This window comes from Helicoverpa zea, unplaced genomic scaffold, assembly GCF_022581195.2.
Source record: "Helicoverpa zea isolate HzStark_Cry1AcR unplaced genomic scaffold, ilHelZeax1.1 pri_000016Farrow_1_scaff_4_deb, whole genome shotgun sequence".
Lineage (NCBI taxonomy): Eukaryota > Metazoa > Arthropoda > Insecta > Lepidoptera > Noctuidae > Helicoverpa > Helicoverpa zea.
The window spans coordinates 397,181-422,629 of NW_025899711.1; the positions used below are offsets into that span (position 1 = coordinate 397,181).

A 25,449-nucleotide genomic window follows, 5' to 3' on the forward strand; every position below is an offset into this window, starting at 1 on the left:
TCTGGTTATGACTCGATGCGTGCCTACAATATTCAAGAGTTGCCCTCGATTTCTCAGGGTTTTCAGATCCTCATCAGATCCTGGTCATCCGGATTGGCACCTTCCTTCTTTATGAAATGTCTTTAACAATAAAAACTAGCATTGCAACCTGTACAATCCTCTGAAACTGCTTGTCTTTTATATTTTTCAAACGATCCTGGACATTCGTCTCCATGGAATTTTAATAAAATATTTATATTCAAAGAAACGTCATACCATTCTCCACGATTTAAAACTACTTTGATTCATGTCCGCCACTTTTTACAAAGCGGGTCAGATATGCCCCATGACCTTTAAGACACGTAAGACAGTTATTTACAATCAGATTTCTGAATGATGACTATAAAATGTTGTATATAAATAACTTCAATAAAATAACTTTTACAAGGTACTGGCTTACTATTTTAGATATATCTATACATATAATAAATCTGTAGAAAAGTAATTTTTGTACATTGAAGAAATTGGCAAAAAAAATAGCCAGCATGTTAAAGGATAACTAACAGAACCCATTTCCATCATTTTTGTCATTTTTGTCTGTTTGTCTGTTTATCTGTTTGTTTGTTCGGGATTCACGTAAAATCTACGAATTCAATGCAGACAATGCTTACATACAAAAATTCTACGTAACTTGGGGTATTATTTAGTTTTTGTTTCATCGAAATCGATTCACTCTATCAAAAGATATGATTAATTTTGTGAATTCAAGATGTAAAATATTACGACACGCAATCTGTTTGTCAAAACTGTACATTTGAATGTTGTACTTATATTAGTTAATCGGCCTATTATTAACCTTTACACAGAAAATCACACCTTCATAAGTATATTCGGAAGAAAAAAAAATGAAAATTGTGTTTAGCCAAGGTTAAAGTAGCTCCATCTGTGGTAATCTGTGTTAAATAAAATACATAAAATTTGTCAAAGGAGCGAAGTGGTAAATGACAATAAATTACCATACATTCTTTATAGAGGATTATTATTTCAACAGATGGAGTTGTGTATTTTCCGTAATTCACCATATTTTAACACGTAGTGTAATTTTTCGATAGACATTTCAATAGTGTTTGTCAGTTTGCCGAGCCACATCAAAATCCAATTATAATTATTACCTTGATGAAAGGAAAATAATAGTTCTCAGCCAAATTTAAAACGGTGCCATCTAAATTATTTTTTGAATATTATGTCAAAAATGATGACTTTAGTATAACAATTAATTATCATTTAAAGTTACAGATGGAGTTTATATCAGGATTTTTTCATAAACATAGTTTAGCTTATCTTCCACTAATGTGGTGGCCTTAAAACAAATTACTTTGAGTGAGTAGTATTAAGTAGACCTCCATTATTTTTTCTGATGCAAAATATGTTAACTTAATCCTAGAAGAAAGGAGTATCTGTCTCTCGCAAGCGCTGCTAAGCGTGAGGTAGGTAGGTAATGTAGGATTCTGTAGCTTTAAGAACAAGCCCAGATACAAAGTGCAGATAAGAAATGGGAGCTTTCTCGATTTAATACCATACACACGTAAAATGCTTTATGCGTCTGAAAACGTACAAATTGCGCGTCGCATACCAGAGACATGCTTACTTTCAACTTCTGATCGCAAATACACTGGTCACGATTACGAACAGTCTCAGTAAGACCCGAGCCAAGTCTAAAAAAACACCTTTTATATAAAACTACGTTTGATGTCATTCAATCACAAAGACAGAATTGTTCTCTGTTGCATATCCTATCCACCTGTATCCTATCCTAATCCAGCATGCATTGCAGGTGTGCATTGCACAAAAACCAATGGTATCCTATTCGAGAAGTCAAAAGAGTCGACCTGCCAACGTCAGCTTCTGCGCTAAGCAAGTGTTCTTAATAGTACCATCAGAATTACATTCATCGTTGAATGAGGTGAATAAATTTTCAGAAACCACAATAACAGTAGGAGCCAAAGCATATGATCGCTTCATAGAGCTCTGATTGGCCCCAGGTGACCAAGTCAGGTCTGATGTGTTCGTTCATCAGATCTTTGAAAGCGTTTCGGTGGATACTTACTGTCGTCCTGGGTGACACAAAATATGGTATATAAACGTCCTCCGCAAGAGCGAAATTTTCCCGGTGTGCGGTAGTGACGCACAGTATACAACACTTATGTTCCTTTCGATTTGCTGGCTCCACCAAGAAATGACAAATTGCAAGCGTACATTTTGAAAATCTTGGCAAAACTGCAGGTTTCAAGTACCAAAACATGAAGTGGACTCTCACAGATACATACATTTTGCCTATTCGTGAACTAATGCAAACATTTCGGTGGAGTCCCGGCTTAGGCCTCCCCCACATTAGGCGTGCGCGATCCTCGGGCGTGTGAGTAGCGCGGGCGTCGCGAGCACGCTGCATGAACGTCGCGTTTTGCTGCCCTGCGGCATTTACCTACAGCGCGCTCGCGGCGCGCACGCGCCGCTCTCCTTGACGTTTAACTGCTAAGGCGTTTAGCGGGCGGCGGGGATAGCAGGCGAAGGGGTAAGAACGCAACTCGAGCGCCGCGTGCTCGCCGCGAGCGCGTCGCTTGCACTCTTCACACATGCCGCAGGGCAGCAAAACGCGACGTTCATGCAGCGTGCTCGCGACGCCCGCGCTACTCACACGCCCGAGGATCGCGCACGCCTAATGTGGGGTCAGCCTTACCATAGTGAGTAAGTGCACAGAAAATCCCCGTCATACAAGTGTTTCTCCCCAGTAGTGAAACTATCCTACCCTATGCGCCTGCTGATGATGATGACTCATTTTATCATCCATCCAGCTATTCCCCAACTATGTTGGTGTTGGCTTCCAGTCACCGAATCTGTTTGAGTACCAATATTTTGCTTGGAGCGGCTACCTATCTACCTATCTTCAATCCAGTCAACTACACAAGCCGATATCCATGGTAAGACTGACAGACTTTCTGGCTTCTGATTAGTCGCAGCAGCTGCAGAAAATGTACAAATGACAGCTTTGTCAGACTCAAAGCATATAGACATAGATTATAACTGTTTCCTGTGAAAATTACTTACGCACCATACGTAATAATTTTCCAAATTGGCTGACTAGATCCAGAGATATTCACAACGTCACAAACTTTACTTCTTTTGTTTAGATAAATGGTCACATCCACAACACAACCTTGATCAATGAATCTATGCGACTGCTAAGTGCTAATCCTAATTATACTGTCACGTGAAAGAATGCACCTGCGGGATAAGTAGTATTTTGACTATTCTATATTGCCCACGCAGACGAAGTTGCGGGCAACAGCTAGTTATAAAATAAAAAATATTAACTATTTTGACTCTCACGAAATTACCATAACTATGATTGTTCTAAACTGAACGGTTGGCGCGAAACTCACTTTTTATCTGTACAGCATTTGTACGGAACCCTCGGTGCGCGAGTCCGACTCGCACTTGGCCGGTTTTTTTTCTTTGTTTATCATCTTTTTGGATATGGGTTTCAATAAGGTAATATCAAAACATTTTTTCATTTGTGGGGGACTACTTCATGCCCTTTTAAGCTAAAAATACGAAGGTAGCTCAATAAGTACTTATGTCTGGACTAGGTCATCCCAAAACTACAGAACCGATTGATATGTTTAAGACACAGATAGTCTAGAGCCACCAGTGGGCCCGCCGGGGCTGCGGGATTTTTCGAAAGAGTTACCGCGGCCCTGCCCTGGTACATAAAGGGCTTAAGAAGGAACATGATGGGTTTTAGGCAGTAAGAGTCTGATACTCCCTCACGCTGCACTCACAGCCGGTGAGGCCATTTTATGATGTCCCTTAAAAAATATAGTCTAGAGTCTGAAAAAAGACAGGCTACTTTTTATTCGAGAGCAGGAATTAAATTATCTTGAGACGCGCGAAACAGATAGTAAAAAAGCATGGGCTTCGCATTTACAAAAATAAACATACAATTTGTCATACTTACAACTACTGCTGAGTGCATAATTATTCTGTTCTGGTTTTGATGCGAAGCAAATCAACGCGTTCAGGACCCCTTTTCCCTCTTCATCGAGGAATGTGTCAATACAGTACTTGTCGGGCTCATAGATGATCGCATTTGGTATGTTATTAGGAATTTCCACGTATAGCTTGCCATCCTGTAAAAGAGTAATGGAAAAAATATTAGATGGGTATATTTTTACTTCAGCTTTATTAACTGTTATATGTACACGACGCGTTAAATAAAGCAAACTAAAACTATTACCTAAACAAAGTTAATAGATAATCGCATTGACTAGGCATGCTATAAGTAATTTGTTTGTATGTACTGTAAACACAGCGTCTAATAATACCAAGTCAAGAATAATAAAATCATTAATGCGGATGTTGATTTTCTGAGAACAAATATTGCATAGTATAGGTAATTTAAAACCGCATATAATGTAAAATCGAAGATAATATCAATGTAATTAAATTGCATAATTGAATTGCAATTATTAATGTGATAAGGTCCTATCCAAAGAGGAATGAAAGATAGCGGAGATATCATAAGGAAGGTAGGTTAGTCGCCTTTTTGTAGGTCAATATACCGTACTTGGGCTTGATCAGTTACTAGAACTAACGATTCGTTCTGGTTCCTTGTCAAATCACAGTCAATCTGTAGGAGATTCTAGGTTATGACATCTCCGCTCGTCATTTTGTTCTCCATGGTCGAGTCGTATTATCTCGGTTGACGCTATGACGCACCCTTTATTTTACGTCTGTTTGACGTAACAACGCTCGAAGGATTTACGTAGAAATTGTTGAGCTAGGACCAGATACTACCGGGTTTCTTGCCAAAACCAACTAGGTTTATACTACGTTGTATACTCAGTGTATATATACGTCTCATACGTATGATAATTACGGAGTCTGACATTTTATCAACTTTTTTATAGTTTCGACAGTGACGTCACGGTAAATTATTTGTTTAATAGAACAACAAGTTATTATTTTTTTTGTATTTACGTAGATCCGTAGTTACCCTGACAACCGTGCCGTACCGTACCGGACCGTAGTTAACAAGACCTGTGAATACATAGTCACAGGTCTTGTTAAAAGTGTCATAGTTTTTTTATGTACCATTTTGCCCGGGTAACTGAGTTGACGAGGTTAGATAGACAATTGTTACAGGCAGCATGCGGTTAGAATGAAAGCTGGCATTTACATAGTTGGAAAAGCTTAAGCATATGATGATGACGATGGAGAATGACTTTATACATATAACCTTAAGTAAAATAAGTAGATAAGTATAAAACGTGAGGTGTTTCTTATCATAATACGCACTATCCAAGTGGTGCATAAGTGGTCATCCGTAATATCTATAACATTTTCTAATGACTGGTGTTATCACCCCTAACACTAGATATTTGTACAACTATACACATATACCTCTAGTTATTATCATTCCATTAATACCAAAATAGAGACAATCGGGAAATCCCATAACTACCAAAAACCCAATCATATTTTGGCCTGACCCGGACGTAGAGACGTCATGCTAAGCAATCACATTCTTATGATGACCACAAGGATTTTTTCTTAAGACCAAAGGGTAAAACAGGATCCTGTTACTGAGGCTGTCCATCTGTCCGTCTTATACCAAGCTGTAGGTATCTCATGAACCGTGATAGGTAGTTGTTTGTTTACTGGTTACGTATTTCTCTTTCCATTACAACTGCCGTTGTAACAACAAGTTGTAAAAGCTGATAATTTTACCTAAATATTTTAGGGACTAAACGTTTTTTTTTGTTTTTTTTTTTTATTTTTTTTAAGTATATATATAATGGCACAAAACCCTTGGTGCGCGAGTTTGGACTGGCTGGAACTCACAAAGGCAACTTGAAATACATAGTTAATACAAAAATTGAGATAGGAACCTACCTACTGTTTCCCTGAGTTTTTTTTCGTTTAGGCTATTGGTACTACACATCGAGGTTTTGGCAGTTTAGTAGGTATGATCATCTAATACGTAATATAGTAAAAATAGACACGGTGTCTACATAGGTATGTGTCAAATACCACTGTTATGTTTAACCAATTAACAGAATGCTCTATTGTTAACTTAATGGCATAACACATTAATTAGATATAGAATGTGTTACATTCAATTAACAGTATCAAATACCAATATTTAATAAAAGTAGGTAATATAGTTGTTTTTTTCCTGAGCCCATATTTTTTTGAACAGGATAAAAGTAAACTAGAAAATAGACGATGTGTAAACAGGAATAACTATTCATCTACGTTTTTAATACATTTTATCCTGTCATTAACTTCAAAATTCATTCCTCAAACAAAACTGTACAATAAAATTTATTTATTTAATTTTGTTAGATATTACACTTTCCCGTGGAATATAATTGTTAACTACTATATGTTGAAATCTATACTAGATGTACAGCTTGGCAAAAAAGAGTGTGGAGTAAATGAGGTCAGCACTATCGCACCTGTGGCAACCCGGAATACTACGACTCACAGATTTTAATATTTGTTATTTTTGGAGATATTCAATCCTAAGTAGGCGATGTCCCTTGGACACTTCAATGTCCAGTATTAACGATGTTAACAATTTTTATTTGATTTTGATTTTTAGTTCCAACTGTCACCGCGTCAGACTCTTTTTTGCCAAGCTGTATAGGGTATTTAAAGGTTTCTAAGTCTGGGCTTAATTATTATTGGGATTTAAACTAGGTACTAGTGCAAATATAGTATTATATTAATTAAAAAAACTTAGGTATTTTATTAATCGGGACATTTAGCGTCCCGATCTGGTACAAATCGGGATCCGTCCCCAATACTGAAAATCGGGTCACGTACGAAAGCACCAATAAATTAAAATATGTCATCAAAACATATGTATGTAGGTAGGTACGCATTATATATTTGCGATGATAATTTTAAACGACGGCACCAAATTCGATAGGAAATGTATTGTTGCTTCTTTAATTGACAGGAAAACTTGTGCATAACTATTTATTGACGTACATAATAATCAAAACAGACAATACATACATACATAGTGAAATATTCAAAAACCCATCATTTCCACAAATATAACAATGCCGTAAGTATTACCAATATAGCATGAATCAGGCAAACAGACAAACAAACCTATTGTTGTAGGAATCAGCACTTTTTAAGAGATATGGCAAGGCTTTTTTTCAAATGGTAAGTATTTCTTTAAAATTCATTGTTACATTGCCATTCCATAGATAATATTCGGTTCGTCTTTATTGCAAGCTTTAGATAAAAAGCTTTAGAAAAAAAATCGGTAGGTACCTGATAGAAGTACTTAGAAAATGCTCCATTACATCAGGGGAATTCCACTTACCCACAATAAGATTTCTTTCTTTAAAACTGACCTGTAGCTTTACTAATATAACAAAAAGGAAACATTTTTTTGTCTGTTTGTGCCCTAAAGAGTCCGGAACTATTGAACCTATTTAAAATAATCTTTCACCATTGGAAAACTACACTCTTCCCGAATAACATAGGCTATTAATAGGCATTTAACAAATAGAAGATCCTATTTTTGTAGCAAAACTCGATTAATACCAATTGGGACGACTAGTGGGGTTTTGTTGCTGACCATTATCTGCATAGCATTTTTCCAATTATTTTGAGTTTTGCCTGTAGTCTAACGTGATGCAACTGTAGCAAGTACAACTGTTTTTGTTCCTGATCCAGCTACTGTTATTCAATATATCACAATTTTTAGTTGGGCAAAGTCATCATCATAATTGGGTGAAGTCTAATCTAAAAAACAAATATTTATTTTGCCAATAAGCACGAATCTACAGTTATACAACTACACTTGACCATGAAATCATCAATTTCCCGACTAGCCTTTTTTATGTACCTAATCATTAGTAACCAACCTCAAGGATACAAAGCTACTTAAGACGATGATTCTAAACATTTTTTACTACTTAGAAACAGTTTTTACAAACTTAGAAATACAATGCACTGGTATACACATTGCGTAATTGAATAAAGACTGGTCAAAGGTTGTCAATGACTTTTGTGTCAATTCTTCTTCATGGAAGCATCGCCTTTTAACCATGTACCTAGCTGTTTTGATTTTTCTTTTTAACGACGTCAAAAATCATCAAATGTCCCCCTCCCGCTGTGGGTTAGCAGCGGTGAGGGAGTGTCAGACTCTTACTGACTAAAAATGGTCGTGTTCCGCCGTAGGCCTTTTATGTACCAGGGCCGCGGTAACTCTTTCGAACAATCCCGCAGCCCCAGCTGTTTTGACTTACTTCTATTTGTAATAAAAACTTTGACTTTAAGCTTGCCAGCTGGTTGGACGTATTCCATTCAAATTGATACATTTATACAGAATGCATTTCAAGCGACTTTATTGAGTTGCTTTCGGTGGTCTCATCGAACTGAAAGAGGAAATACCAGCCTTATCTAACTATTTTAAGTTTTGTTAAACCTATTAACTGAAATAATGCGAGACAGCTTTTTATGAAGTTCTAGAGAATTTTGTCACATAAGTCTCGGTACCTAAACCAAACAAAACTTACATTGGGCATGTGCCATTTGCATCGGAAATGTCTATTTTTGACAGCAAAAGCACTGATGCCCAGTGTTCAGACTTCTTGGTCATCTCCTCATTTCTTTCTTTTTATTTTTTCTGCCATGACGGGTTTCGCATTTGTTTTGTTTTTTTTTTTTCACTTCGGTCTGTCAAAATATTGGTATCGCCCGCGGTTCGTCGCGCGACCAAACCCGATTAAAAAACTATGAAAAAAACCTTGCTAGAAGTGCTGACCGTTAGTGCCTGTATCACCCTGACTCGTGGAGAGACATTACTGACGCAAGTGCGGAGGAAGTTTCCCGCTGGCCGGCCGGCATCGAGTGCGCCGTCGTTGGCAGATTCTTTCCCGTCTACTTCCCTGTTTCCCAGGTAAGTTTGTCTTTTCCAATCATATTGAGAGTCACGGGGTTTCAACGGGGACTTCAACGGAGATTGCAGTATCGCCAGTAACTTCACCAGCGAGTATAGACAAGAAAAGTTTTTCTTTCGAATGGTAGATTTGACGTTTATTCTATGAACCCGTATTGTATATTTTTTATGAACACTGGGCATAAAAAACGGGGGAAAAACAGTAGAATAATGAGCTTATATGTGCTAATAAATAATATAAACTAAAGGTAAAACTATGAAGCCTAATTATACATAGTATTGTAATTTATCCCTATCCCTATCTATATATTTTTGAATATTTATTATCCTACTATTATAGTAGCTATTAAAATAATGTTGTTTGCGTTAAAATAATAAGTATTTTCACTATTGTATTACAATAGTTATTTTTGCTATTGTTCATCATTGTTATGCCGATAAACTTGTTTTGAATATGATAAAAAAATACGCAACTACAATAAAATATCTAACTTGGGGTATGTTAAAAAAAGATTTTTCCTTCATCAACAGGAAAATAATAAATGTTATTCTTTTTTTTTTCATCTTAATAATATTCCAAAACAAATCTATAAGTAGTTATTTTGCTATACAAATATGTACAAACTATAACTGTATACATAGTTAAACTTATTTTATATATTTTTAAATTTTGCATTGTATTTTTGACTCTCATAATAAGTTTCTGTACTCAAAGGGTAAAACGGGACCATATTACAAAGACTCTGCTGTCTGTCAGTCCGTCCGTCTGCTACCAAGCTGTATCTCAAGAACTAGAAGCTAGAGAGCAGAAATTTTCACAGATGATTGTATTGTTGTTGGTGCTATGAAAACAAATACAGAAAACTAGAATAATAATAATATTTTAAGGGACTCCCATACAAAAAAAATGTGTTTTTGTGGATATGTACTGAAACATTACGTCCGCGAGTCCGACTTGCACTTTGCTGGTAATTTAGTTTAATTTCTTGATTATACTAGGTACGAATATTATTTTCTAATTCCCTCTATTTTTATAGTAACGTCAAAAGGTCGTTCTTCATGACGTCAAAAGGTGTGATATCAAATTCGTCGAAATTACACCATATTCCCCCTTCCTACGTCTTTTTAGGTACCTATGTTCGTGTTTTAGTTCGTGTTCCTTTGGTGAGTGCATGGCGCATCCTCCTTTAAATCTAGGTGTGATATAGGTATTTATATAGCGTATCCTATGCTTCTGTCATCTTTCATGGCTAAGTAATTTTAAATGTTTCCTGCATAATGAATATCAATTTAAAAATAATTATGTTTTTGGATTAACTACTGGGAAAAATATATAGCATTAATTAAGCGAGAATTTTCTCATTTCAATTTCATAACATAACTCGCGGAAAAATTAAAGCTTTTCCGCAAAGTAACGCCTGATTCCTTTATTTTTTAGGAATTTAGCTTTTAGGAGTTTTTGTCTTCTGAACTTTAAAGAATAGTTCACTGTTATAGCTATTGCATTATACAGTGTTTTACTATCTATGTGTTCTATTTGTTCTTACTCTCGACGATTATTTTATAGACAAACTGGCCCGTACTATCTTTTCACATATCTATAGTCGTTAGTAACTATTTGGTCATCTGTGGTTAAACATGGTTAATTTAAAAGTGATTGATCCGGATTCATTGGCCGCGAGTGTAGTTCCGCCTGCGATCGACCTCCAAACCACAAATATCGTTTAATGTGATTGTACCTTTGTAAGTAAGAAATGAACTTTAAATTACGTAACTAAGATGGATAAATGTAATAGTAACACGACGCTTCTCGTGACCAAAACTACTTACTGACTAACTACTAGGTACTCGTCCTTTGGACAAAGGATTAGCATGGCTATCCAACCAGGTAATGCTGCCAGGCTTTTGGGCGCACTCCCAGTCCAGCGATGGGGATTAAGTTTTTGATGCTTTTAGTTTAATGTTTTTTTTTGTCATTAACAGAGTAGTAACACGAGGAAGTTATTTTAACAATTGAGAAGATACTTATATTCGATTCGATGATTATAAGATTATAAACTCTGACACTGAAATAAGCTCTAATTTCTTTGATGATATGCCAACTTCAGTTTACATACGACATAGGTCATACGGAGTGGGTATAAATCCACCTAATCTTCATTTCGGCCCTCAACGACACGCTTGTATAGAACGCAAACAAAACCTTGGGATGACAATCAATCATGAACAAAGCTATTCTTAAAAAACTAGCAAAATATGCGGAAAAATAACATCAGAAGTTATAAGAAAAATTTCCAAGTTCAGTTTTAGAGCACTTAACCGATCGGAGTAGCCATGAGCACTGATATTCGAGGAAATGAAGAGCGAGGCAGGACAACAAATTGTGATAGTTCGCACACTACAGAACTGTCAAACATAAGCATAAACTTGACGCACAAGATCAACACTCGCGTATTACCGAAAGGTACGCCTACTCTAACACAATAAATGATACGCCAGTTACGTTTAGAACAAATTCTATTATTATTATCAATATCACTTGCTTAGAATGCATTTGCACCTGAAAAATCATTTCTCCGAATCATTTCAGTCGTTCTCAAAAACTTTTGGAATATAAATGTTATGGACCAAGTGATAAATTGGGCAGTATACATAATGCCCGGTCATTATGATAAATGCCCAATATGAGAGTGCAATTTGATAATAATTATTCAAATAATCAAATTGACCGGGCACTATACATATTGCCCGTGACCTTTTGGGCAAAGTAATACAAACATATTTAATTTCATTTTTTTTATTGCTATTGACATTTAACTTAAAATAAACTAAATATTAAACCACTTAAATAATCAGCCTCATGATTTGGACTAATTATGAAGGACTTCTGCCTTAAATGACATCATAAAATATATTTATTTAGCTTTTAATTTTTTTACTCAGTACGTTTAAAATATAACATCCCATATCAATTTACCCAGCATGGAAGTAAGCATGCAACATACAGCAAGCATGGCTTCTGTCACGGCTCCGGCGCTGCGTGGCTCCGGCGGTCCCATGCGAGGTTATCGTCGCAGATGGTTTTCACGCTCACCACCGCGGCGAGCGCTTCAACTACCTGCGCCTCACCTCGCAGGCCGCCTCGCCCCTCCGCGCCTACACGGTTTTGAATTGCACTCTAGGGGTAGGGCAGACAAGACTACGTGGAGTCGGTTTTGCAGCGACTCGTTTTCGTCACTAAATTCAATTTTTAATACAATGTTTTGAATCCAAATTAAATTCTACCATATAAAAAAAACGAGCCAAGAAGAATGAGATCAAGAAAAACGAGGCGGAGTTAGTAAATTAGATGACAATTGTCCAATTAATAATTTTGTGGCTAGTCTTATAATTTCCCATTAAAATAGAACGTATAATTTAAAACAATAATCATAAAATATGTAGCAAGTAACAGGATTTATTTATTAGAACAACTGCCACCCTCGCACTGCATAAAATATAGCTTTATTATCAAATTGCCCAACTATCATGTAGCAATATAATAATGCCCGTGCAATGTCATAAATAATGAAGTTAAGATAGTTATTAATCACTTGGCCCGATAAAGCTAGACATTATTCATAATGCTCGGGCATTATAAATAATGCCCGAATTAATCACATGGTCCATAACATAAACACCGGTCTAAAATCTTTACAGCTGTTATTGTACACGTTTGGACAGTTCAAAGACTGATCGTAGAAATAAAAACTCGCTAACAAACCGGTTGCTCTGTGACCTTAAGATAATCAAATTTTTTTAATGACAACTTCACGGAAGCCTGATCATGATTCTTAAAATATCCACGCTTGATAGTTTAATAAACTTGACGTAAAGAAGATAATCTCACATTTAATAAATGAACACCCAGGTCCGATGCTCCTAAAACTGCTAGTCTCACTTCATTCTTTTCTCTTGAGCAGTTCATTTTGCCTAACATGAAAATGAACTCTTTCGATGCATTGAATCCTTTAATTATTCTTTTGCCTTTCCAGACAGGTGGATCAAACACATAGGAACTAGGAACACATTGCTTAAGATCCGCGTTGTAACCTGATCCGAATGGGCAACATTTCCTGGCACAAGTTCCCTTGAGACACACACATCCTCTTTCCTCTCCAGTTGTGTTACTCAGTATAATTTCATCGTCCCCAAATGTGATGCCGTTGTAAGCCCTGTTCACAAGTTCGACACTTTTTTGAACTTCACACACTTGAGTACATAATACATTTCCCGATATGAAAGTATAAAATATTATCAGTGGTATTAAACTTGACATTTCGTTAATTGTAAGAATTTAATTTGAAGTTAATTTTAGAGAAGGCTTTACGTCTGCATAGATAGGCTGTTTTGAATAAACTAAGTGAGATAATTAATAGATGTGGTATTTCCGATATCAATAAACTTTGCTTCGAATAAATGTTTAAAAACAATTAAGAAGTCAGATAAGTAGAAAATGACCAGACCAATGGCCCACCGAGGGAATTACCTCAAGACGGTTCAATTAATAAGCACCGACATTAAAGACATTTTTGACAAGATTTGAAATAAAAATACAATAGATAAATTGATCTTGCACGAGCAAACTGTCTTGGCAAACTCATGAACTTAAAAAGAAGATGAGATCTTAAACCCTATTTTCTTTAAAACGGGGTACTCTGGCCAAAAATCATGAAATAGAAACAAATATTTTCAGAAACAATAATTTGAAGTGTCATCTAAAAGTATTTGAAACTGTTATACTCCTGAAAAAACTTACAATTGTAAGATGGATTGCCGGAAAAACTGGTAGTGCTCCTATTCTACCTTCATACTTTTCTGTACAGTTCATTCTACCAGTCATGAAAATGAACTCCTTCGTTGCATTGAATCCTTTTACTACTCCAAATTTCTGTATCCAGACGGGAGGATCGAAAACATAAGAATTTGGAACACACTGTCTTATAGGCTCATTGTAGACCCATCCAAATTGGCAACATTTCCTGGCACAAGTTCCCTTGAGACACACACATCCTCTCTCCTCTCCAGTTGTGTTACTCAGTATAATTTCGTCGTCTCCAAATGTGATGCCGTTGTAAGCTCTGTTCACCAGTTTGACACTTTTTTGATCAACGCAAAGTTGAGGATCTGATACAACCCCCGAAATAATCACAAAACATACTATCAGTGATATGAACTTAATCATTATTATAAACTTTGTTACTTTAAGGATATCACAACCGCATAGCTTGACAACTTTATTGGAACTAAATGTTATTTTAAGAAACATTTTAGATACCTCTGAGATAAATACCGAATCCAGTATCTTATTCATCCTCAACCGAGAGAAGAAAAACTTGTTTTTAAGATTCGAGACGTTCGATGCTATATTATTTATGAATGTCAAAGGCTAAGTGCATGCTTAACATTGTCATTTTTCATTAAGTGCAAGGACACAGGTTTTTGTTTCAGCAATTTGGGACTTGCATTGAGCGATTAATAGCTACGTAGCCTTATGCGCATTTCCTGACTTAGTTATCCTTACCAATATTTATCGTCCACAACCTCCTGCCCTTATCCCAATTTATTTGGGATCGATGCAACATTTCGTCTTCTTACACTTCTTCTAACATTGTTTCCAACCATATTTTGCTTTCATACAATCCATCCATCGTTTCTTTCTTTCTTCTTTGTTTGTTTGTTTGTTTCCACAAAACATCTGAATAGATGAAGATGGAAGAAATGGACATAGCCCACCTTTCGTACCCATGCTAGCCCATCTTGTCTTGAGAGGCGGTCAAAATGGCAACCTTAATCTAGTCGGGCTGTGACACATCAGTGCACATACTGATATTTTTATGAGTACTAATTGTTTTTTTTTTATTTATGTCATTTATTATTCATTTCGGAAATACTTATCAAAAATTATAGACAGAATACAAAAATGAATTGTTATGCATTTTTTTTTTTTTTTGTAAACTGCGATAATCGCTTTAAAAATAATCGTACGTTTGACGTCCTAAAGTGTTGTTTTCAAACAACATGCAAATTAAATGATAATTTTTGGTATTAAGTAATCAAATTGTTATTATGGTATCGTAATTGCTCTAAGTTCTTTTTTTTATAAAAATTGTATTGATCACATTGCGGAATGCTTATACATATTTGCAAAAAAAAAACGGTTTCTTGCAAATCGATATTTCGAGGTCATCCCACTCGCTTTGTTTATTTGGCAAAAGTTTGTTGTTTGACTTAGTTTGGCATGTCTCAAGAATGATAAAAGCTATTGCAAATTCCTCCTATGAAGCTGTCGAATGAAAGTTGACATGGGCATATACGATTAAAATATATAAAAAAAACTATCAACTTTCTCAATTTTGTTACTGTCGAAACTTGACCACAGTTTTTTTTGATGCGAACGTCACACTCGTTAATATTTATATATTTTGTTACAAATATATACATGTAGTAGATTGTAGTAATTCATTTAAACCTAGATACAAGAATAATTGCAGGAAAACTATTTTAATCTTTCACTAGATCACAGGATTAAAACTACTGCGAAGGCTTTTAAAATTACTATACCTATTACAAAGCCTCTTCAATAACCTAAATCATATTAATCTAGTTTAACATTAACCTCACCGTCATTAAACGATAAACATCCGTAGCTTCTGCAGCAGGTATTCTGACCTCTATCGGGTCCAAGCAAGTCATTTTGCCGTACAAAAAATGGAACTTCTCCATTGCATTAAATCCTTCGACCACAAGATGTCCTCTCCAAACAGGTGGGTTGAAGGGTTCACTGACGTTGACACACATCTTGTCTGGTGGATGGTAAGCCGTGCCCGCAGGACAACACTTCCTAGCACAAGTTTCTTTCAAGCACACACAACCCCTTTCTAAATTCGTCACATTATCAACGAAATATTCACTATTTTTATATTTAACACCATTGTACATTTTATTCACTAGTTCTACACTGTTTTCTAAGCCACATTGCGAAGTTACTTGTGTAATTATCGCGAACACAATAACCAGTACGGTGGGCATGTTGTTACTGAGCGACTACCTCGGTACGATCGGCGCGTACGCAGGTCTCGGACTGACTGTCAATTTTGAGATTACTCAATGAGGGTTTTCCGTGGTCGCACGGTACATAGCAATTGCGATGAGTACAGCCTATTTAACTCTTTAAATACAGGCTCTATACCTAGTCGGAGGAAAAAAACCCCGGTGTGCGAATTAGATGAAATTACTATTTAGATGTTTATTGTTAATTTTTATGGTTTCTTTTTATAACAGTTCCTTATAATTTTGTTTGAGAAGCTTTTGTTGTCTTTGATCTGCGAGGTCGTGTAATAAGTACCTGGGTAATTTTGAAAATTATTGGGAAAAAAATTACATATATTTTGACATGATTTTGATGCAAGTATTAGTTTAAGCTCCGTGGTTATAAACAAAGCTAAACATCTGTTTTATTTAAATTCTTTGTATACTTTTATACTTATGTCGTAATGGCAAACCGGTTTGGAAGTGGAGTTTGTTATTCTCATTAACTATGACTCATTTATTTACCGTTCTGCTCAAAAATATATCTGTAATAGTAAAATATTTTATATGAGTCTCATTTTGGTTGTCAGATAGTATTTTTTTACCTCGACTTTTTCGCCTCTGGTTATTGAACTGGCAATGGCGCCCTCGAGAACTGGTTTTCTTTGAAGTTGAGGAAAAAAGTTTATTCTCAAGTATTGTATATAGTAAGCAAGCACTCAGTATATGCAATGGTAGGTGCGATTGTAGGTACTTACGTAAATTTATGTAAATGATAATATCCTCGAACATTTTATAATACTCTGGCTACAATTCCTGTGAAGGTCCGGTTTAAAAGTAGCCTTTTTAGAAAAACATAATGCGGATTGCAAAATGTTTGCTCCGCAAACTTTATAGGTACCCGTTTTATAATGTATGAGTCCTATTCAGTTAGGTACGATGTTGAACAAAAAATCTCGAGACCGGAATTCAACCTTCTTAATAATGTTATGTTTGATATGATTCGAGATTGCTGGGTATTCGGTATGTTTGTGACGTTTTTATGAAAATAATATTAAAAAGTAGTTTAAAAAAACTGGTACTAAAGCGGTAAAATTCTTTTCTACGAAATGTATCAATTTATCAAAACTACATACCTACCTACATAATCGTACTCCTACATTAGGTAATGTGACCACAAAATTAATTTTAATTAGATTTTAAACGACATTTTTTAATCACTAAATTTGGTAATTACTGACAAAAGTTCACGGCTATGTATGTATGTACTTACAACTATACGTCTACATTTATGACTAACAGTCGCTATATATGAAAAAAATGACCAAATATACAAAAGGGCGCAAGTATATTATACTAAGGTGAATTCTCTAGAGTTTTTTAATTAAATTATCAAAATTTTAATTCTACAGTCCAGATACAATCTAAGAAGTTTCGACATCATATCTACAAAAATAACCCATAGAACGCCGAATCGAAACAGTTAACTAAATATAAACCACGAGTTTGTAATATTAGGCACACACGACAGTTTAGAGTTCCGAACTATGACTGACCAATGATAGTTAAATTTCGCCGAACGGTTCGGCAATTTTAGGGTTCCGTTCGTAAAACTCTCTTTCCTGCTACGTATCCCACATGATGGTGGGGTCACCTTTCCTAATTTTTCTTCTCCACTTCGCTCTGTCTATGACATCGCCCTGTACGTAAAACATACTGTCGAAACTCTATCGAGTCAGTTGGTATAGTTGTTAACATCAACGCTTGGCACGGCAGTTCCATGGATGGGTGACCACCTTGTCATGACGAGTTTCTCCGTGTTTCGGATTGCACGTCAAGGTAATTGGGTTGAGGGGTAGATAGGCAGTCGATACAAGTTAAGCACTGGTACTCAGCTGTATCCAGTGAGACTAAAATCCGACCCTATATAGTTGGGCAAATACGAGGCAGACGAAGTCAAAAACTTTTTAAATTCAAAATCGAGAACGTTTATTCAAATTAGGCTGATAAAAAAGTACTTTTGTACGTCAAAAACAAAAGACAGCCCCCAAGACGTCCACACTTCACGACTTCTTATGTGTTTTTTCTGGAAATAAGTGGCGCAACAAACTCGTCAGCAACACATGTCTGTCTGTTAAGTTAGAAGAACCAGATGGATACAAAACAAGTCCAATATGATGTGGGTGGGTACAGAACCCTTTAATCCACGAACGTAACTCCACCCTATATTCGTCCTTTTTATTAGAGTATCGTTCGAAAGTGGACATAATGACGTGACACAGTAGGGTGACTGTCAAATATTATCAAAAGAACACCTATTAAACTTTCATTTACGAAATTAGGTGATCTTCACACTGCCCCGCATCACGCTGCATCTTGCGTGTCGACGCACCTACGCGCGTTCCTGCGGGAGTGCAGATCTGCATCATCGTGCGGGTTTTTCACGCACTCACGCGCGTAGGTGCGTTTAGTAGATTCATGCACGGCGGCTCTCATAGAGATCCATTTTCAAATATACACGTCACGCCCATTCAAAATCACGCGCGTCACTGCGGGATTCGGTGTGCCATACCTTGCGTCTCGCCCCGCACCTACGCGCGGGGGTGCATGTTTCTCCGTGTGTATGTGCGTGATCCGCATGAACGCGCGTGGATGCATTTTCAGTGTGTTGGACTATGCGTGTTTTCCATACAAACGGAGATATTTACAAGCAACGGAAAAAAACGCATCCACGCGCTACGCTGCATCATGCGGGGCAGTGTGATAATCGCCTAAAGGAAAATTTTCATACTTATGTAGCATGTGTGTTAGATTGCTATGTATGGCGTTGAATACTTGTATCGAATCTATGTCGAATATATGTCACTAGAAAAAAATTCATGACATTGTAATTTTCAATAAGTAAATTAATGTATCATCTAATTCCGGTCAAACTCGACGTGGGATGTAGTTATGAGTGAAATCTATTTCATACCCTAGAGATAGTTAAAATAAATAAAAATTAATAGAAATGAAATTTTCTCGCTAAAACTAGGAGACTTTGGGAAAAAAATAAACATAGGTATAATTTAATATTTTTGATAATAAACGATAATTTTGTGATAGCTTTAGACGCTAACCAACCTAGTAGTATACGTTCTTATAAGCATGAATATATGTTTAGTCATTTGAAAAATTACAAAATAAAAATCGACATACTGCACAATGTATTTGTTATTTAGATAACCTCACTAAGTAAATAATACATAGTCCTTGTTTTGGGGTGTTTCATATCGCAATTGTAAACACGTTAACACAAGGTGTTGATTTGCATTTGTGCCATACTTCAGGAGGAGGACACAAAATACGTAAAGTAAATAATCTATTGGAATTACAATAGACGGGAAATAGCTAATATGCACTGCTTTTTTTGCCATTGTAATGTCGTAGTATTTCATAAGTAATCCAATTTTATGAATAATCGTTGCGTATGCTTTGTGTTTGCGGTTGTGTAGGGGCGCAGCACGGTTTTAAGGCCAGTAACACACACGCCAAGCCAGTAACATACGGCTAGACGACATTGAAGGAATTCCGAAAAAAAATAATACGTTCCAATTTTTTTATTGATTTGGGTCGAGAATAATTAGCATAATTACGTCCTTGAATATGGCACGGATGCAAATCAACAGCTTGTATATTTATCTGTACAAATCGCCGCAGCTTATTATGTTATTTATTTACTTTTGCGGCTTTACCCGTCATCACAACGAATACAGGTTTCACCACGGAGGAAGGAAAAATAGCCGAGATGCCGCAAGTGAGGTAGGTCAGGCGCCTTCTTGTAGGTCAAGTAACGTACGGTAGGTCTGATCAGTTACTAGAACTAACAAGGCGTTCGGGTTCCTTGCCAAATCAAAACCAATCTGTCAAATATTGGTCTTGATTGATTTGTAATTTTTTTTTTAAAATAATGGGCGGGTTACATAAAAGGCGTGTTATGGCAGAGCTAGTAACGTTTAACGTCGAGCGAAAACCCGCATTTTGGCGCGCTACTTTCTTAGGAGATTTACGTTATGACATCTCTACTATTTATTTTGTTCTCCATAAGTTTCTTAGAGGAAAAGAACTTTTAAAAATAGTATATTGCGTAACTCGTTTTATATTTATACAATATGTTGATAAGTTTAATCTTATCCTAGGTCCGTAATGAACGAGTTTGAGTTGAAAAAACGTTTACATATATGTCTTAGACTTTCATACATAATTACAAATGTACAACATGCATATTTACAATGTTAGAAGAATAAGTTTATATCCTCACCCTTTGCATACCAATAAGGTCCGACATTCCTGGACTATAGACTCGAGCCTCATCCAACTCTGCTGCACATCCCGCTATTCCAATTAAAAGATGTATTTTTTTTGTAGCGTTGAAGCCTTCAATTTTATTGGTGTGTCGTTGTTTGTACACCGGTACTTCGAATGGTTGGGAAGCTGGTACACACTTGCCTAGGTTAGGGTGTATCTTGTCATGTTGGTACCCTTGTCCAAAGGGGCAACATTTCTGTGCACATGGCTTCTTCATACAAATGCATCCCCGCTCTTCACCCGTTTTGCTGTCCACGAAATATTCGCCTTTATGGTATATCTGGCCATCGTACGTAAGATTCGTCAGTCGAACACTGGCTGCATGCTTGCACGGTTGTAATCCAGTTGCCATAGCAACCACGAATATAACAGCCAATATGGTGCGCATTTTTCACGCATAAATATTTGCACTTTTCACTAATTTTCCAAAAGGACTTTCACACTTTAACCCAATTATACTAATCTCAGTATATTTGACAAAGTAACCCTGTAACGATACGAATGGCAATCGAGCAATGATCGCGACTCAAAACTCGATTGAACTAACGAAATTGATTAAAATCTTCGCTTATATTTAATACGAGATGGAAATACTGGCCGATAAGACAGGATCTAAAAATCAGACATTTATCATGTATTTAAATTCTTAAAACAAGTTTCGTTGCAATAAACAGGTAAGTAATACATAATATATTGATTTATAAAAAAAAAAACAAGTATCTTATTTCGATATTTTCGTATGCCTGCATACAGAAGTGGGTAGTAACATTGTAGGAATGAGTTTCCTTAAATCTGCCTTTCAGGGCCAGTATCACGAAATTTAGCGCTCACTCTCTATCGTCATTAATAATAAAATGGGATCAAAAATCCTAAACCGAACAATGAGATTATCCAGCCCGCGCAAGTAAAAGCAAACAATTATCACTATTTTTAGATCTACGAAATTCCTCAATCTTTTATATGCATTGATTGCATAAACGAGGGATTCCCAACTTTCAATCTCAATTGCTTGCCAAAATAAGATCATTCGATTTATTTTGGCTAATCGATTAACTACATATTCAAAACTATTTTTCCTTATTTTTGTAAGAAATTCTCAACAAACCAAGATTTGAACTGATTTGAACTAATCAGCATTTTCCTGTTTATATCCAAAAGGGGTCACTGCTCACTGACCTATACATTTATAGATAGCCTACAAAAAGTTATACCACTTTACAAAAAAATGTTCTGCCTAACACTTTACTGATACATACTTGGACAAATAACTGATCACTGGCACAAAAAAACACTACAGTAAGAACCACGAAGTATTCAATCAACAACTCGACTTTATCAGTGGAGAAACGTAACTGACTCAAATATTTCTAATTCTAGCTTCAAAAAATAAACTTATCTGAACAGTGATGTCTTGGAAAATACTTGGAGCACTGTGAAAGCGGCAGCCTATATGCAGACTCGAACAGTAACTGAATCCCGAAATTAGGACTAATTGGCTCCACATTATTGGCAGAGGAATAAAAATATATGCGACACCTGACAGGTAACAGTAGAGTGACCATAAATACTCATATTTTAAACCACATTATTTTTTTAACAAAAAACATAGTACTTGTTTCAGATCACTTTGTAAGCCAATCTTAATGAGTGTGTTTTGAGACGTCATTACTTAAAATACGACTGATCTACCGATCTCTACTATTAAAAATTAGAAACAATAAGCAATTGGGTAACGCTGGCTGGCGGGGAAGTCTAGACTGAACGGTACATTTTTAGCCTGCTCAATGAAAACATACATTTAGCTTTTCCCCGCGGTTCCATCTGCTGAATATATTTCACGCATCCAAAAAAAATTGCCTATGCCTTTCTTAAGGCTCCAGGTTAGCATTGGATTTAGGATTCGCTTTCGGGTAGAAAGGCGACAGATAGGCAGACAGAGTAACTATATAGTAAGATAAAAAAAGGATAGATACGCTGCACTCTTTCCATAATCAATCTACAATGCATTACATTAGTATACTCATGCATTATTGTGCTTACTCGTCGTCGGTTTGTTTATTGGTCAATTACTGAAAATGTTATGGGTGTTTGTGATCGATATAGTTAACGTATATATGTGTGTGTGTGTAAGTTTGTCTGACATCGTAACTCCCCAACGAATTGATCCTACCTACTTTCGGGTAGTTTTTGGTAGTTGAAAATATATAGATATGGTGGTTCATCTGTTTCTGTCTATTTTTAATATATTACTACATTCTTCTAGTAGTTTCACCGGCGTCCCGTGTAAATTATTTCGCTACTATATAGTGAGTTCAAGCAAGAAAACAAACAAACTCTTTCTAAAACTCTCTTTATAAAATTATTATCTACCGTAAATATGGGCCGTTTTTGTTGCTAGCATGATTTTAAATATTAAAGCATACTAAAGTACTATAAACAGATTAGACACTGATTGTGAGAAACTCAAAAGGTAACTATAGGTCAACTGGATGACAGCATTCGGAATGTCCTATTATTTCCTGAGACCGCGTCATACAATGTCAATGTTCCAAAAAAATACAGTAAATATCACACCTATACAAAACGGGACTTAGATTGAAAAGTAGATGAATAATTATACTCATACGAAGATTGATTATCACGACACAAACATTGATTAGGATGATATATCCGTCATTTGTCATTGTCATCAAATATTTTCATTTTCAGTGTGTCTTTCCAAAACAAGTGCTTTACAATTTTTTGGCCGTGAATATTAGAATATAAAGAAAGAAGAAAAGAAAGAAAGAAAAACTATTTATTTACAAAAAAAGACGCAAAAGCAATAAAATATATAAAACTATACTTCGGCCGTTCAGAGAATGCGTTCCTGACACCTATCAGTTAGTCACGACTAGTGATGGGCACAACATAACACTGAGTTCGTTACCGTTCCTTCAAAATGAACCGCCGCATTATTTTAAGATTATTTTCGTTTTAAATTGGCGGAATCATTTGTTTTATATTTTAGTTATTTAAGTGGAAACCAAAAAAAGGTAATATTCATATAATAAAATTGTTTTATTTATTCTTTGTTACAAGTACATTGAATTGAATGTGCGAACAGAATATTAATCAGACTCCGATTTGCTTGAGGAGGTGGTGTCTTCATCATCATCTTCGCCTACATGTATAATTATATTATTATCAATAACAGAATCAATCCTGATATCTCGGTCTAACAAAAGCCGGGTAATCAAATAAAAACAGATCGAAAACACTTGAAAAACGTGGTCTATGCGCACGAAACGACAACGGACGACTGTTTTAGCGTCACAAAATGGCGGCCCATAACGCCATTTGGGGTTACCATTTTTAATCTAAGTATAAAAATGCGGTTTGGTCATAGTTTTATTTTTATATTTCATAAACGTTATAATTAAGTCTTATAGTCCATTATTTTCCAATTCTTAAAAAGAAAATCAAAACGTATTATTTTATATTATAACTGTATAAGAACAGATTACGATACTTGCCTGTTATTTTTAGCACAGCACTACAAAATATAAACCGCTGACATAACCTTGTAATAGCGCAGTATAGATTTAGAAAAATATTGTTTACCAAGTTATTTGACACTCAGTTTGGCACAAAATTATAACATTCATTGATTATTGATATAATAATGTTGTTTTAATGCTCCTCAATTGTTAAAACGGTAAACAACCAGCAAAAATATTTTTATCGTAACTGCAACGCCATTGCAAAGTTACGTCGTCAGTTCAATCGCGACGTGTCAGGAACGCATTCTCTGAATGGCCGAACTATAATGACAAAGCAAACATATACACAGAAAAACGCTGCAGTTGCGTCACCTTGCGAAAAAGGGCATATTATTAGTAAAAACATTGATGGAAGATTAGAAAAAAGTTAACGCGGCGTTCGACACGTATTTAAGGTAATATACAAAATTTTCTAAAACACGTGCCGAACGCCTGTTCAACTTTTTGTTGTAAGATCATAAATGACAATTTTTTTGAAACGCATCGTAAAAATTATGATGTTCATGAGTTTACGTCATTAACGTTAAAGACGAAAACATTAACCTTGACATATACCAAAAATCTTCATTATTCACTATCATACGTTTGATTCCGAGAAACTGTAACTTTTTTAAGCAGAATAAGAAACCTATACCTAATTTCCTTCTATTTCATTTTGACGTATTTTTTTGCATTTCCTGAAGTCATCATCATCCTCCGAGCCTTTTTCAAACTATGTTGGGGTCGGCTACCAGTCTAACTAGTTGCAGCTAAGTACCAGTGCTTTACAAGAAGCGACTGCCTATCTGACCCCCTCAGCCCAGTGACCTGGGCAACTTTTGGTTGCGTTTGTGGAAGTGAATAACGTAATTTTCCTAATCATGATAAAATTGCAGACCCAACAATGTTCAGCTGATATATAGGTAAGATGGGTGACTCTTGAAACCATTTTAGACACAGACGCCAGCAGGTCAACCTACCCGAATCCGTAAAATTTTAACAATCGAATCTTCCACTATTGTGATAAGGTTGAAAATTTTTTGAAAAAAGTTGACATGTTGAGGTAGGTTAAGGTACTGGTTGCACATATTTTGTCAAGAAAACTGGCGTTGGGAAAAACCACAGCAAAAGATTTGACTAGGTACGCTTCACTATGCAAATCAATAATGCGGATCCTCACGGCTCAGTAGGCGAACATCAAACGACTTCACTCCCACAAATTCTTAATTTCAGATAATATTATAATTGCTACAGTTTTTTGTTTTCCTTGGCTTGCCTTGACTCACGGCCGCTACTTCGTCACAGTTCACTGGTACCCAGTGACTGTGGAAATACAGTTTACTCAAATATTATTGAATGGGATGAGACATAATTGTCATTGAGTAAATACAGTACCAGGAAAATGCCTCGAAATGGGTCAACGGTAATTTGAAATGCCTCTATTGTACGTGCTTGTTGATAGGTAAGCAAGTTGCCTTGCAAACTATACTAAGTATTGTGCCTTCATTAGGTTTAGGTGGCAAAGAGTTTTTCATTGTTAATGTT

The 25,449-nt window shown here is 36.0% G+C and overlaps 1 protein-coding gene across 9 annotated transcripts in view; it reads right to left on the reverse strand.

The window, feature by feature from the left end:
• The window catches only part of LOC124645528 (G-protein coupled receptor Mth2-like), a 69,350-nt gene that overhangs the window by 11,706 nt on the left and 32,195 nt on the right, over positions 1-25,449 (reverse strand). For 4 of the 9 annotated variants that reach the window (XR_006986247.1, XR_006986245.1, XM_047185334.1 and 1 more), the window contains exons 1-2: positions 20,337-20,786; positions 3,995-4,166 (exon numbers count right to left, since the gene is read on the reverse strand). Coding sequence is in view for 3 of the 9 variants with exons in the window: in XM_047185334.1 (XP_047041290.1) it covers positions 3,995-4,166; positions 20,337-20,771 (607 nt within the window). In the remaining 6 variants the exon portion in view is untranslated. Of the gene's footprint in view, positions 1-3,994; positions 4,167-15,628; positions 16,110-20,336; positions 20,787-25,449 lie in introns of those variants that run through there. The other 5 variants (XR_006986250.1, XR_006986246.1, XR_006986249.1 and 2 more) reach the window with 3 other exon arrangements.